Below are 14364 nucleotides of genomic sequence, written 5' to 3' on the forward strand. Positions count from 1 at the left end.
AATATCAGAATGGCTGTATAAAATTTGGAATATTTCATATTTGACCAAAATAACTCTTATAAGCAATAAAAGTTTAGTCAAGAAATGTATCAGTTTCTTGAAAATGAATAAATGAATAATATGAATAATATGTTTTGGAAGAATAAACACAACAAGGGTGTTCTATCTTATGTATACTTTTGAGTCAATATAGATGCCTATGTTTGCATTTTTAATAATTTCTTTTTAGGACTACATATACTCAGTGCTTTTTTTCTTTAAAAAATGTTTAGGGGTACTCTCAGTACACGGGAATTCCAACATTTTAAAATTTTTATTTTCTCCCGTTAGATTCACAAAATGTTTAGGGGTATGCGTACCCCTGCGTACCCCCAGAAAAAAAGCACTGAATATACTTCCTCTAAATGGTGGCAGTTATGCATTTAATGAAGATTTAGATAAATTTTCCTTGAAAAAATCTCAATCTCTCTCAGTAGAAATTCAGACTTTAATGAGGATATTGTATTTTTTGTATTTTATAGACTGACTCACTGATTTTTGGGGTACTTTTTGTCAATTCGCTGACTATGGTAATGTAATTATTTATAGTTTGAATCTTTCTCTGCTGTTTGGTGTAGTGTTTATTAACAAATAGTTCAGATTCCTGTTTAATGTTTAATTATCAATTTAATCTTTATGGAAAATGAATAAAATTATATATGTATGTATCTATATAGAGAGAGAAATATAGACACATGTACATGTGTCTATATATAGAGAGAGAAATGGGCTGATGTGAAATGCTCTCTCTGGGACGAAAGGAACAGCTCCTGGGCCAGAAAGGAGGGAGGGGGGCAATGTCAACACCCAACTTCTGCCTGGATTGGGCCCCTTGGGCTCTAGGGGAGGGCCTGCATGTGTGAATGTTCATTCCTTTCTATGATAACAGAGCTTGAAGAAGAGCCCATCAGCTGTGAGAGTGAGTGTGAGGCTGTGATTCTAAACTCAGGCCAAGGCCAGGGATCTTCCTCTGCCCAGAGACTCCCTGGGTAGCTTTGGGTCAGCCATTATTTCTCAGCCTGAAATACCTCACAGAGTTGGTGTGACTTTTAAGATGCTGAGGGGGAAGGACCATTAACGTATCCCTGAGGACTTTGGCGGGAAGAAAGCTGGGAACCTAAAAGGAGAAGGAGAAGCTGAACCCTCCTATGGTTTTACCAGAGATGGAGCAATTCCTACAGTGTCATAATGTCAAGTATTAACACAGGGGCAAATAATAAGGTTAATTTTTTCCTGAACAGATCCAGAGAGCTTCCCCCTCATTATTAAGAGTCCACAGTGAGCCCTCACCAATCCAAAACCAAGTCCACAATTCAGGCCAGAGTTAAGAATAGCTTTAATTCTGCTGGATTGTGGTCTTGGGTGGAAATAGGGTTGCCAGCCTCTCGTGGGACCTGGAGTTCCCCTGGAATTGCAACTTATCACCAGACTACAGAGATGGCTGAAGAAAATGGCCGCTCTGCGGGGTAAACTCTTTGGCATTATATGCTGCAGTGGCTTAGATCCATCTCCAAATCTCCAGGAATTTCATAACTTGGAGTTGACAACCCTGGGTAGAAAGCTGCCAGACAAAGAAAGTAGTTTTGTTTCCAGAGAGGCTTGACCCCCAATAAACCTAGGATCCTCCTTGAGCAATCCTAGACCTGAGTCCCATTTTACTTAATGGGGTTTTCTCCCAGGAAAGCGTCCTTATGACTACAGCCTTTGTGATGCATTGCTAAGAATGCAGCCCCAATTGTACAGGTGAAACTGAATGTTTGCAAGGGTAATGCTTATAAATGTGCCAACAAAGTCCATGATCTGAGACATGTGCTCCTCAGGAGCCTTTGCATGTGACTGAGGGATCCGTCCATCTCTTGAATCATGTGGTTGAGATGGGAAACTGGGTCTGCCTGCCGCATGGAATGATATGCAAAGTATGGGGAAGGCCTTCTTTTGGGAACATTTTCTGTGCTCATAACGATGTGTTCCTTTGTGCTGTTGAATTGTGGCGTAGCTTAATGCACAGAGCTGGTGCCCTTGGGGAAACTATGAGACCTTGTGAATAGGCCATGCTTCTAAAGTGCATATTGAGGTAAAATTAAGGGATGGCCCTCTACAAGGCACAGGGATCTTTGGGTTGATAGTAATTGTGAATGTGAGTACTGCTGATTTAAAACAACATGGACACAAAATTATTTTGGCCCTCTGGGCCAGCTAAATGCTTTCCAAATGTTAATACAGTTGTCAAAGAATAGCACTGGATTGGAAATATTTAATTATGGTCTGGAACAAGAGTGTGTTAAGGACTGTTGACTCCCATATGAACGCACCCGGCAACTAAGATCTTTGGCTGAGGCCCTTGGCCAGGTAGTGCCTGGTTACTGGAGACAAGGACCTAGTTGCAGACCTCCTCCCTCAATCGCTCTAGATGCCCAGATGTCTCGGCTTTTGATATATAAATCTGGCACAGCTTCTGGCATTTAGATTATGTTTCATCCCTTTTACTGTGCTTCTACATTGTAATGGAAAGGCAGGATTTATAACCCTTAAAATAACCAAATAATAAATGTAACTGAATTTGTCGTCTATTTTTTCCGAATGTGCATTTGCATTGGTTGTATGTAACGGGACGTGAACTATTCCTTCCTCTTCCTGGTCACAGAATCAATATTTTTAAACCCATTTATCACATTTGTATCACATCCTTCCTCCAAGCTTGTCACCTGATTAAAAGTCATACAATGAATTAAAACAATATTATAACCTTGTAGAGAAGAAAATCATTGTTCCTTTGTTCATAGATGGTGCATGAACATGTCACAGCTCAGCACCACTTTAAAAGAAGCGTTTGCTCCAGAGGAAGGAATCTTTGTTCAGGGAGTTGCCATAGAAATACATTCTATTGACTCAGTCCTAAAACGGGTTTCTCTGCATCATGTGTTCTCTCATGTCTAGTAAGATGAGCTTTCCGGCTGAAGCTCTTCCCACAGTCTTTGCATTCATGTGGCTTCTCCCCTGTGTGGGTTCTCTCATGCGCCACAAGGGTCGATCTGGCACTGAAGCTTTTATTGCAACAGGCACATTTAAAAGGTTTCTCTCCTGTATGGTCTCGCCAATGAGTAAGGAGGTGTGATTTCTGGCTAAAGCCCTTCCCACAGTCTGGACATGTATGAGGCTTCTCTCCAGTGTGGATTCTCCGGTGGCTGTTAAGATTTGTTTTCTGGCTGAAGCTTTTCCCACAATCTGAGCATTTGTGCGGCTTCTCTCCTGTGTGTGTTCTCTCATGCGCAACAAGGGTGGACCGGCCACTGAAGCTTTTCTCACAGTGTGAGCATTTGTATGGCTTCTCTCCTGTGTGGGTTCTCAAGTGTCCAGTAAGGAGGGAGCTCAAGTTGAAAGTTTTCCCACAGACAAAACACTTATAGGGTTTGTCTCCTGTATGCAGTCTCTGATGGTTTGTCAACTGGGATTTGTTACTGAAACTTTTCCCACATTCTGAGCACTTGTGTGGTTTCTCTAAAACATGGGTGTTTTCATGAGTGATCAGAACTGACCGCAGACCAAAACTTTTCCCACACTGTGAGCACTGAAATGGCCTCTCTCCTGTGTGGATTTTCTGATGACTGTTAAGGTGTGCCCTCTGGCTGAAGCTTTTTCCACAGTCCATGCATTTGTGAGGCTTATCTCCTGTGTGAGTCCTCTCGTGAGCAATAAGAACGGACTTGAAACTGAAGTTTTTACCACATTCCAAGCACTTATATGGTTTCTCCCCCGTGTGGATTCTCTGGTGCCTTCGGAAGGTTGCGCTCCAGCTAAAGGTTCTCCCGCACTCAAAACATTTATAGGGCTTATCTCCCGTATGGATTCTCTGATGGGTAATAAGCTGTGATCCGGCGCAGAATGTTTTCTCACAGTATGAGCATTTATATGGCTTCTCACCAGTATGTGATCTCTCATGCACAATCAGGTTTGTGCTCCTGCTAAAGCTCTTTCCACAGTGAGAACATTTAAAGGGTTTTTCTCCTGTGTGGATTCTCTGGTGGATATTAAGGTCTGATTTCTGGCTGAAGCTTTTCCCACAGTCCAGACATTTGTAAGGTTTTTCTCCTGTGTGGGTCCTCTCATGCTTAGTAAGATCTGTACTCCAGCTGAAACTTTTTTTGCAAATGTGGCATGTCTTTTGCTTCTCATCAGTGGGAGTCTTCTGTTGCACTGCAGTTTTGGTAAGCTCCTTATCTGCTCTCCTATAACAAATGGATTTCCCTGCTGCTCTGCCTTTGTGGTTTCCTCGCTGCATCTCAGGCCTGGGCTGACTCTCCAAAGCATTTTCCCGATTGGGACACTGGATGCTACTCGTGTCTGGTTGCTGCACCAATGACCCAGAGGGCTCCATTCGATCAATAAATCCCGGAGCAAGGTTTTCTTCCTCATTTTGGGATACCCAGCTAACACTTGTTATAACAAAGGAAGACTCGTTCTCTGCAGAAAAGAGAGACAACCTCAGTATGGGGAAGTATTTCCGTTTCGTTTATTACATTTACAACTGGTATGCACCAACCTGAAGGTTTGGGGTGGGGTTGACAATAAGGAAACTGGTTTCTAACAGCCCCATAATACAAAATTACAGCACCCTGCCACCTTCAACCTGTCCAGCAACACCAGTTCAAAACAACCGAGACAGACTGGCAAGATGGCTACAAAACCCATCGTAGTGAGACATGTGGGCCCTTTGAACCAATGAGCTGAAAGAACCAATGAGCTGTTCCGAAGTTAACACAGGAAGCACCAGAGCATCCACCTGAGTTCTTGTGAAGTTGGCTCTGCCAATTATGAATATATATGTAGAACTTAATATTTATATAGAACTTATACATGGAATACATGTAATCCATAAATTAAAAAGGACAGGCCTTTCCCTAAAAAGCTCGCCATCTCAGCTGAGCAAGCACTCTCATATGAATACATGGCACTGCCTTTATCCAGAGTCAGACTCTCAGTCCTTCCAGCTCCGCATTGCCAACTCTGACTGGCAGCAGCTCTTTGAGATCTTTCGCATCATCTGCTACTTGAACCCGCACACACATGACGCTACCTCATTCTGAATCAGACCATCGGTTCCTCAAGGTCAGTATTGTCTACTCAGACTGGTAGTGGCTCTTCGGGGTCTCAGCAGAAATCTTTCACGTCACACCTACTACCTGGTCCTTTCAACTAGAGAGGCCAGGGATGGAACTTGGGACCTTCTGCATGCAAAGGGGAGACTCTTCTTGAGGTCCTTCAATTGGTCATGCTGTTGTCTAAACCTTTTGTATGCCATGTTCATTCACAGAACTGTGGCACCTCCTGAGATGCCCCATGAAACCCTTGGTCTATCTAGGATTGAACGGGGAACATTCTGCACACAATGCCAGATACTTTTTACACTTAGCTGCTAGAAGAACCCCCAAACTACCTTGGCCAATGGGTAGGATCGTCTACTCGGAATGGCTCTCAGGCAAAGAAGTGTCTTTCCTCCGGCTGGAATTGCTGGGGCTTGAACTTGGGGTCTTTGACATCCTAGCCCTCCCCCTTTCCTCCATGGCACTTGGGATAATGTTTCCAGTTCTTCATTCCTCCAGTTTACATAGATGGTGAGATAGGTTAACAGCAAGAGCTCAAATGGGGATTCCCAAGTCTCCTTGGTCCTGGACAGACACTCTAACCATGACACCGCGCTTCTCTACTTCTTCCCGTAACAGCTCTCACATAACAAGACACCGTACCTATTAAGCTTTGGTCCCCTGGCTTAGTTTCTTCAGAGTCCAAGGGAGTTGATTCTTCTTTGTGGGAATTCACAGATGCCTCCTTCGTGACTAGAGGCAAGATCTGAAACAGCAATAAAAGGAATTTATTCAGGGCTCAATGAAACCTGATTCAGACATAACTCTATGGGGCAAGTTATTACTTCTGTGAACCAGATCCCAGGTGGTAGCATGAACACCTGACAACAGAATCCAAGCTGCTGAGCCTCCATCACAATTTCCTGGGAATTCAGACCCTCCTTTTGGACAGCGTGATGGCAAGAATGCCTGTTCTCCCACCAAGGATCCCTGCCTGGAAAAGCTCCCTGCTGTGGTGTTGTGCTGCAAGCTCTTCTCAACCTGCTTTATGTTGCATTCAGTGACTTTTAATGGGCTGTCCAAGACTGGATTCAGAAGATATGTTAACTGATGGGGGGAGGGGGCGCGGTTTCCAAAAATGTTGCCTCTCCTAGTGGACCTGGTAATCCCCGGTTACAGAAAAGCTGCAACACATTCAGTAATATTTGTTATCCAGATAGACTCTTAGGAGAGTGGACCAATAATGTGTTGGTGCTGTCTTCCATTTGCAAGTAATTATAAAAGGTAAGCTACAGACACAGTGCATTGTTGGCAATTTCTTCCCTCCCAACTCCTTGGTTAAGCTCTTCCTTTAAGAGCTCAGCTAAGCTTATTCATCCACAATAGCCTCTGACCAGAAAGCAAGGGCTTACTCTCCCCTCTCCCTCTCTGGGCCGTGAGCCTGCCAACTCTTATTTACTTAGAATATTTTTATGCCTCCTCTTCAGAATTCTGCTCAAGGCAATTTAAAAACACGCGATTAAAACACAAACAACTGGACATCAGTAGCATAAAAACTATCCATAAAACAGAGGCAGACCATTAAAAGGCTGTTTTAAAAGAACTCTAATTAAAAGCCTGGGTGAAAAGATGTGTTTTGTCCTGGTGCCTAAAAGATCGTAAAGCAGGTGCCAGGTGAGCGTCAAGAGAGACCCGTTCCAAAGGTGAAGTGCCAACACAGAAAAAGCCCTGTCTCTGGTTGCCACCCACCTCACCTGGAGGGAAGAAGAAAGCAGAGCAGAGCTTGAGAGGCAGATTTTAACTGATGGCTTGATAGTATGGGAGATGGTCCTCCCACAGAGAAAGCCCTTCTCAATGCCTGCTCACAGTTGCCTTCCAGGACACCCATCTCTCGCCCTTATGACTTCCCAGACGCTTTGGCAACGGATGTGTCTTGTCTTGGCCTGAGAGCAGTGTTCCTCTGGCTAGCCAGTGTGGTTTAGTGATTAGAGTGCTGGACTAGGTTCTGAGAGACCCAAGTATGAATGCCGTCCCCCATTTTACCGTGAAAGCTCACTGGGTGAACCTGGGCCAGTCACACTCTCTTTCAGCCTAACCTACCTCTCAGGGTTGTTGTTTTGAGGAGCAGAGGAAAATGATGTCATCTGGTTTGGATCCCTTCTGCGGAGAAAGGTGGGATAAATATCTAAATATATTCAGCTGATTTTCCATTGTTCCATCTATGGGGGGGTCTCCTTTTTTGGTCAGCCCCACAGATCATCCACTCCCTCCTGAGCCCCGGGGGCAGCCAGTGTGTCTCATCTTTCCCAGAAGCATCAGGTCTCACAGGAGGAAAGTGGACTCATGTGGGAATTCTGGGGCAGGACCCTAACCCACGCTATCAAAACTTTAAGGCACCTCCACCATCTCCCCTGCCCAAATTTATATATTTAGTTCATTTATACCCTGCCTTTCTCCCCAGTAGGAACCAAAGTGGCTTACATTGTTCTCCTCTCTTCCAGTTTATCCTCAAAACAACCCTGTGAGATAAGTTAGGCTGTATGCGCATGACTGGCCTAAGATCACTCAGCAAGATAATAATAACTGCACTTATATACTGCTCTTCTAGACCGATTAGTGCCCCACCCAGATGGGTGAAGGCCACATAAGGCAACAACACATATCAGAAAAGAGGGACTGTCCCTGGTAAATGGGGACGAATGAAGCACCTAGTTAGTGTGGGGAAAAGGATCCCACAAGGCAGACAGGCAGGAACTCATTCTTACAACCTGAACCATCACCTTCCTTGTCCGCTGGCCACAGGGATGCTTCTCTACACTGAAGGAGGAAAAACTCCATTGTCACTGGCTCTAGGATCTGAACCCTCATCCAAAAAGGGAGCTAAACTGACCCAGAAAAGCGTGTTCGAGTGGGGGGGATGGAATCCGTGAAGCTCGGTTTTCAGCCTTAATGAGGTCCATCACCCTGTGCTCTTTCATACCCCCTTACTTGTAATTTTTGGTCAACTGTGTAGACAGGAATGACGGTGGGGTCATGTAATTCCCCCTACTTTTACTGAATAAGAAATAGGATTGCCAACCTCCAGACTGGGCCTGGAGATCTCCTGGAATTACAATTGACCACCAGATGACAGAGATCAGTTTTCCTGGAGAAAATGGCTCATTTGAAGGGTGGACTCTATGGCATTATACCCCGTCCATTCCCCAAACCCCACTTTCTCCCTGACGTCTTTGCTGCTTTTCTTTGAAAACAAAACACTGAGGTATAGATGTTTTTTCTTTGCAACTGGTGCCATGCATGGGGAAACCTCTGAGGATTGGTTTTTATTCCAATGGCTAATTTGGGTGTCTCTTCAGCTCACACCCTGGATTAGTAGTTTGTGTTTCTTGTGGAGCGGAGGTGAAACACACTCACTTGCTGTTCCCCTCTTCCAGCCTCTCCCTGCCTCAGCAGGAATGCCTCAGCCAGGGCCACCGCCTGGGCGCAGCTCTCCGCTCTGTGCTCCCTCAGCCAGCTCTGGATCTCCAGGGGCAGGATGGCCAGGAACTGCTCCAGGATCAGCAGCTCCAGGATCTGTCCCTTGGTGTGGCTCTCTGGCTTTAGCCACTGGTGGCAGAGATACCAAAGCTGGCCACAAACCACACGTGGCCCATCTCCTTCTTGGTAGCGCAGTTGCCTGAAGCGCCGGCGCTGGGCCTCTGTGCTTGCCACTGTCTCGTCTCGGATTTCTTCCTTTAGCTCTGTGGTGTTTCCCATGACCTTGGTTTCCAGGTGGCTACCAGCCTGTTGAGATTCCTCCTCAAGGCCTAGCCAGATTTGATGTTCTCGCTGGCTTCTTGGGTGCTGGTTGGCATCGACAGACTCTTCCAAAGAGGCTAGAGGCCCCTCTGGGTCCTGTATTGGTCCTTCCATCATTTGTGGATCCCCCCACTGCACATGTGGAGACTCCACAGTCTTCAGAAACTCTTGCCACTGTGTTTCCCAGTGCTCCACCAAACCCTCCTCTGGTTCCTGTTTGATTTGTTGTGGCACCACACCGTTTAGAAATTCCCTCCAGCTGACATGAGGGGGGCACTTTTCCAACAAGTCTGGTTGCAGGTCTTCTGGGTCTTCTTCTTTCATTTTTGTCCTTGGCAACATAGTTTGGAAATGGAGATCCCAACTGGAGTGGGAGTCCTGTTAGGCAGCCATTTTGTCTCAGGCCACCGCCTCCTCTGAAGTCCATCTGCTCTCAAAGTTATTTTTTCTTGACAATTGTTGGGGAGAAATTCTTTTTTTTTTAAAGCTTCTGTGCCGATATCCCTTCAAGAAGGGCCCTTCAAGAGCCTTCCTTCCCTCAAGGCTCATTTGACCCTAATAACAATATTTGATCCTTGCAGCACACAGATTTGTTTTTCATGTCAAATGGATAGCAACAGCCAGAGGTCATGGAGTTTGAGGCAAGCAAAAGATGGCTGCTCCCTGTTGGAAGGAAAGACAAAACTGAAAAAGTGAAAACAGGAAGTTGCATACAGGATAGTTTCTTACAGGTTATCGATGCCCCATTTTTTAAAAAAGGATATTCTTCTTCGATAGAAGAGAATACAAGGAGAGCCCTGCTGAGTCACAGCAAAGACGTATCAAGATCAGCATCCTTTTTCCAATAATGGACAGCCGGATACTTTTAGCAAGTCCAAAAGCAAAGCAACTGACAATCTATTCTTGCCTTCCTTCCAGTATCTGATATTCAGGGGTAAACTGCCTCTGAACATGGAGGCTCCTTCTGGCCATCTAGCTATTGACATTACCCTCAGTAGCCACAGAGAAATTCTTTGCTTCGGTGCAAAGACCTTAAGTAACTGTGCAGAAAACTCCTCTGGGTATATGCAGAGTGCTTTTCTGCGGAATAACAATCTGTATTTATCAGACTGAGCGTGTTGGCGGGTGGAGGATAGAAAGATGAGCTTTATGCTAAAGAACACAAACACAGGCAGCTTGCTACTATTTTGGGATTCAGATTATCTCGCTGTTTGTGGAAATTCAGGCCTGGATGTCCCAATCTCATCCCAGATCACGTGCTATTTGCTGTACCTTTGACCATTAGCCAAGCTCTTCCTCCTCCTCCTCCTCCTCTCCTTCCGGCACAATTAGGAAGCAGGCAGCAGAATTTAATTCCCATCCCATTTCTGGGCAGAAAACACCAAAGGAGAGGCTTCCGAGCACTCTTAAATCCCTACATAACTCACTCAGTTTTGAAAAGCTCCTCTCTCATTCGGTTGCCAACCTCCAGGCCAGGGCTTTGACACAGGTAAAGTAAAGCAGGGGGCTGCCCCTCTTCCCCCCACACCCTGCTGCTTCCTTTGCAAACAGCCTGCACACTCCCGATGCAACAGAAAATGCAGTTTAATCGTGACCTTTATTCCCTCTATTGCAACAGCAGTTCCCCAGCTGCTCACCTCTGCACTCCAGCCCCTTTCAAATCAGCAGCTACCTCCTCCGTGAATGCAACCCCCCTTCCACCCCCAGATATGGTCCTTTCCTTACTATCATACATCCTCTTTCCCCAGTTTGTCAGGACCTCTCTAGGAAACTGTTCTCGGTTTGTTTAACCCTTCGATCTGGACCATTCCAACAGGAGTTGGCGTCGCAGTAAGAGGCTTTCTCAATTCCTCTTGACTTTCTCACCCTTCTTCACTTGGCCCATTCCCAACAGGCTCAAATATGAGTGCAGTAAGGAGTGCGATGCACTTTGCACGTGCTCAGAGGACTCAGAGATACAGCTTTCTCGCTTAGCGGAGGCTGTCAGAAGAGCCCTGCTGGAGGGACGGGGTAAATGTCGGAACGGGCATTAAAGAACTAGTGGTACCACAAAAAAACAGTGGAATGTGTTAAAGACGCTCCAGAACAAGATTTTAGAAATGGAAACATGATGCTTTTATTAACCCTTTCCCTGCCAAAATGCTCCTGGAACAGGCCAGAACGGGCACTAAAGAAATGGCAGTACCGCGGAAAACAGTGGGAAGCATTACAGGCAATGCATAACAAGATTTTAGAAACGAAAACACTGAAGTGGCATTTTTTTTAACCCCTTCCTAGCCAAAGGGCTCCCGGAACACCACAGAACAGGCTGGAACAGGCAGTGAAGAAATGCTAATGCTATAAAAAATGGTGAGAAGCATTGAAGACAAAGTGGCCTGAAGCTAGAGTTACCGACAGTTCTGGAGAAAAATGTCTTTTCCTTTTAATATAGGAAATGGGCAATTGAAGCTTTTCATGGCATGGAGGTAAATAACATCCTCATGTAAATATCCCTGTCTGGAGCCAGGAGCCACTTAAAGACTGGAGATATGTTCCTACAAATATCAGGTATACCCTTGTTTGCAGAAAAATCTTGAACTAAACATGGAGGTTACAATTTATCCAAACTAGCCATCAACTCTTCCACTTGCTCAGACTTTGCACAAAAACTGTCTGAAATATGGGGTTGCCAAGTTCCATAAAAAGACAGGGATGAGCTATGTATGAGTTCTGGAAAGGATCATTTGCCAGGTTTTCTGAGGGGAGAACAACAGAGAATTGGATTGGAACAGCAAGCAGCAGGGTTTTCTGCAGTGGCTCAGGTTTTTAAGTGGGCCCAGACCATGTTTTCAGCTCCCGCTCCTCATAATTATCTGAACTTAAAATATAGCCTTAAGCCAATAGAAGAGAACAACAAGAGATCTGTTCCACAAGGGAAATTCAAGCCATGGCTTGGGATGCTGAAAGATCAACATGGAAATACAGTATCTAATCAGGACAAAATGAAGGAAAGATGGAAACAATACACTGAAGAACTATACAGAAGAGATAGAAGGATGACAGATATTTTTGAAGAAGAGTCCTTTGATGAAGAACCAGAAATCTTAGAAGTAAAGTGAAGTACAAGTTGCACTCAAAGCAATTGGGAGAACTAAAGCACCTGGAGTAGATGAAATACAAATAGAGCTATTTCAAGCTACAGAAACAGAGTCCATCAAAATTTTAACAAGAATCTGACAACAAATGTGGGAAACAAAACAATGGCCCACAGACTGGAAATGTTCAGTCTACATTCCAATTCCCAAAAAAGGGGATGCCAAAGAGTGTAGCAACAATCTGACTATTGTGTGAATTTCCCATGCAAGCAAAGTGATGTTCAAGATTCTACAGCAAAGACTCTTACTATATATGGAATGCACCAGGGAATTTCAGAAGAAAATCAGCATGTGTTTTATAGAGTGCAGCAAAGCTTTTGATTGTGTGGATCATGAAGAGCTATGGATAGTGTTAAAAGAAATGGGGGTGCCACAACATCTGATTGTTTTGATGCACAACCTGTACTCTGGACAAGAGACTACTCTTAGGACAGAATATGAGGAAATAGAATGGTTTCCAATTGGCAAAGTTGTCAGACAAGGATGCATATTATCTCCCTACCTGTTCAACCTCTGTGCAGAGCATATCATAAGGAAAGCTGGATTAGATCTAGAAGAAGCTGGAGTAATAATTGGTGGAAGGAAAATTAACAGTTTGAGATATGCAGATGATACCATGTTACTGGCAGAAAATAGTGAAGATTTGAAACAACTACTGATGAAGGTTAAAGGAGAAAGTGCCAAAACAGGATTGTATCTGAACATCAAGACGACAAAAGTAATTACTGAGAAGTTACACAATTTTAAAGTTGACAATGAGGAAATTGAAATTGTCAAAGATTTTCTATTCCTTGGCTCAATCATCAACCAACAGGAAGATTGCAACAAGGAAATCAGACGGCAATTGAGACTTGGAAGAGCAGCTGTAAGGGAGCTAGATAAGATAAAGATAAAGATGTCTCCCTGGGAACCAAGATCAAGATAATCCAAACAATGGTATTCCACATTACGCTGTATAGATGTGAAAGTTGGATAATGAAGAAGGCTGACAGGAAGAAAACTGACTCATTTGAAATGTGGTGCTGGAGGAGAGTTCTGCGGATACCATGGACAACCAAAAAGACAAATAAGTGGGTACTAGATCAAATCAAACCTGAATTTGCCCTAGAAGTTAAAATGACAAAACTGAAGCTATCATACTTTGGTCACATTATGAGAAGACAAGATTCTTTGGAAAAGTCAATAATGCTAAGAAAAGTAGAAGGCAGTAGGAAAAGAGGAAGACCTAAAACGAGATGGCTTGATTCAATAAAAGAAGCCATGTCCTCCAGTTTGCAAGATCTGAGCAGGGCCGATTCCAGACGACTAACCTTAAGTCGCCTCATGCCGCCCTCTTCCGGATCGCGACGGGGAAAATGCGAAATATCGCGTTTCCTCGCGTGAGTTTTGCGCGACGACGCGCAAAACTCGCGCGAGGAAACGCGATATTTCGCATTTTCCCCGTCGCGATCCGGAAGAGGGCGGCATGAGGCGACTTAAGGTTAGTCGTCTGGAATCGGCCCAGGTCTGTTAAGGATACGATGTTCTGGAGGTCTTTCATTCATAGAGTCGCCATAGGTCAGAGGTGACTTGACAGCACATAACACACACGCCAATAGGGGGTCACCTGGCTGGAGGCTTCAATTAACAATCAAAACAAAAGGAAACTGCTTTAAGCATTGCTCCCCATAGACCAATTCAGTCAGTGCGTCAAAATGAAGGTGAGTGCAACAGTGATAGAATTGGAAACGGTGTGTGTGTGAACAATGAACAGTAGATGAATGTGAACAAAGCCAGCGATGCAAAAATTGGCAACACTTCGTTTGGAAAGCTGCATGGAGTATGGGGTCTCTTGAAAAGGAGAGACCTTTAAGGCCTTTTGTCAAGGCCACATTATATGGTATCAGGCAGGGATGTTGGATCCTTCTTGCCTTTGGAGGGGGCTGAGACAATGTATCCCGGTGGCTGTGTCTGGGCTGGGCTAAAGTCCCCTGCTCTCTCGTCTGCTCTGGACCACCACTCTGATCAGCAGATGGATACTTCTGGATCCAAGCGCTGTCCCCCTCCTCTGCCATGAAGTAACTGTTCTACCAAATGAGCACTTCTCCTCCCAAAGGTAAGGGGAAGAGTGGGCAGCTGGATGCCCTATAAGGGAGGTTGCTCTCTTCCCCTCTTGGGCAGCTCCTGCAGGATCTGGCACCTGGGGAGGCAACAGGGCCACTGACCCGCAGTACTTTCCTGGGTTGCTCTCTCCCTCCTGAGACTCCTTGTTAAAAGGCATAAGTGTCCCTGGAAGTCCACACATTTAAATGGTTTCTCAGCTGTGTGGATAC

The 14364-nt window shown here is 44.9% G+C and overlaps 1 protein-coding gene across 1 annotated transcript; it reads right to left on the reverse strand.

Moving 5' to 3' along the window:
• Window positions 1-2290: 2290 nt before the first annotated feature.
• LOC129328735 (zinc finger protein OZF-like) lies at window positions 2291-10637 on the reverse strand. Its single transcript, XM_054978001.1, has 5 exons — window positions 10556-10637; window positions 8535-9581; window positions 7221-7280; window positions 5784-5886; window positions 2291-4500 (listed from the first exon to the last, which is right to left on the reverse strand). Exon 5 carries the CDS (start codon window positions 4412-4414, stop codon window positions 2921-2923), a length of 1494 nt encoding a protein of 497 aa, XP_054833976.1. The 5' UTR covers window positions 4415-4500; window positions 5784-5886; window positions 7221-7280; window positions 8535-9581; window positions 10556-10637; the 3' UTR covers window positions 2291-2920.
• Window positions 10638-14364: the final 3727 nt, after the last annotated feature.

This window comes from Eublepharis macularius, chromosome 4 (genome assembly GCF_028583425.1).
Source record: "Eublepharis macularius isolate TG4126 chromosome 4, MPM_Emac_v1.0, whole genome shotgun sequence".
NCBI classification, from domain to species: Eukaryota; Metazoa; Chordata; class Lepidosauria; order Squamata; family Eublepharidae; genus Eublepharis; species Eublepharis macularius.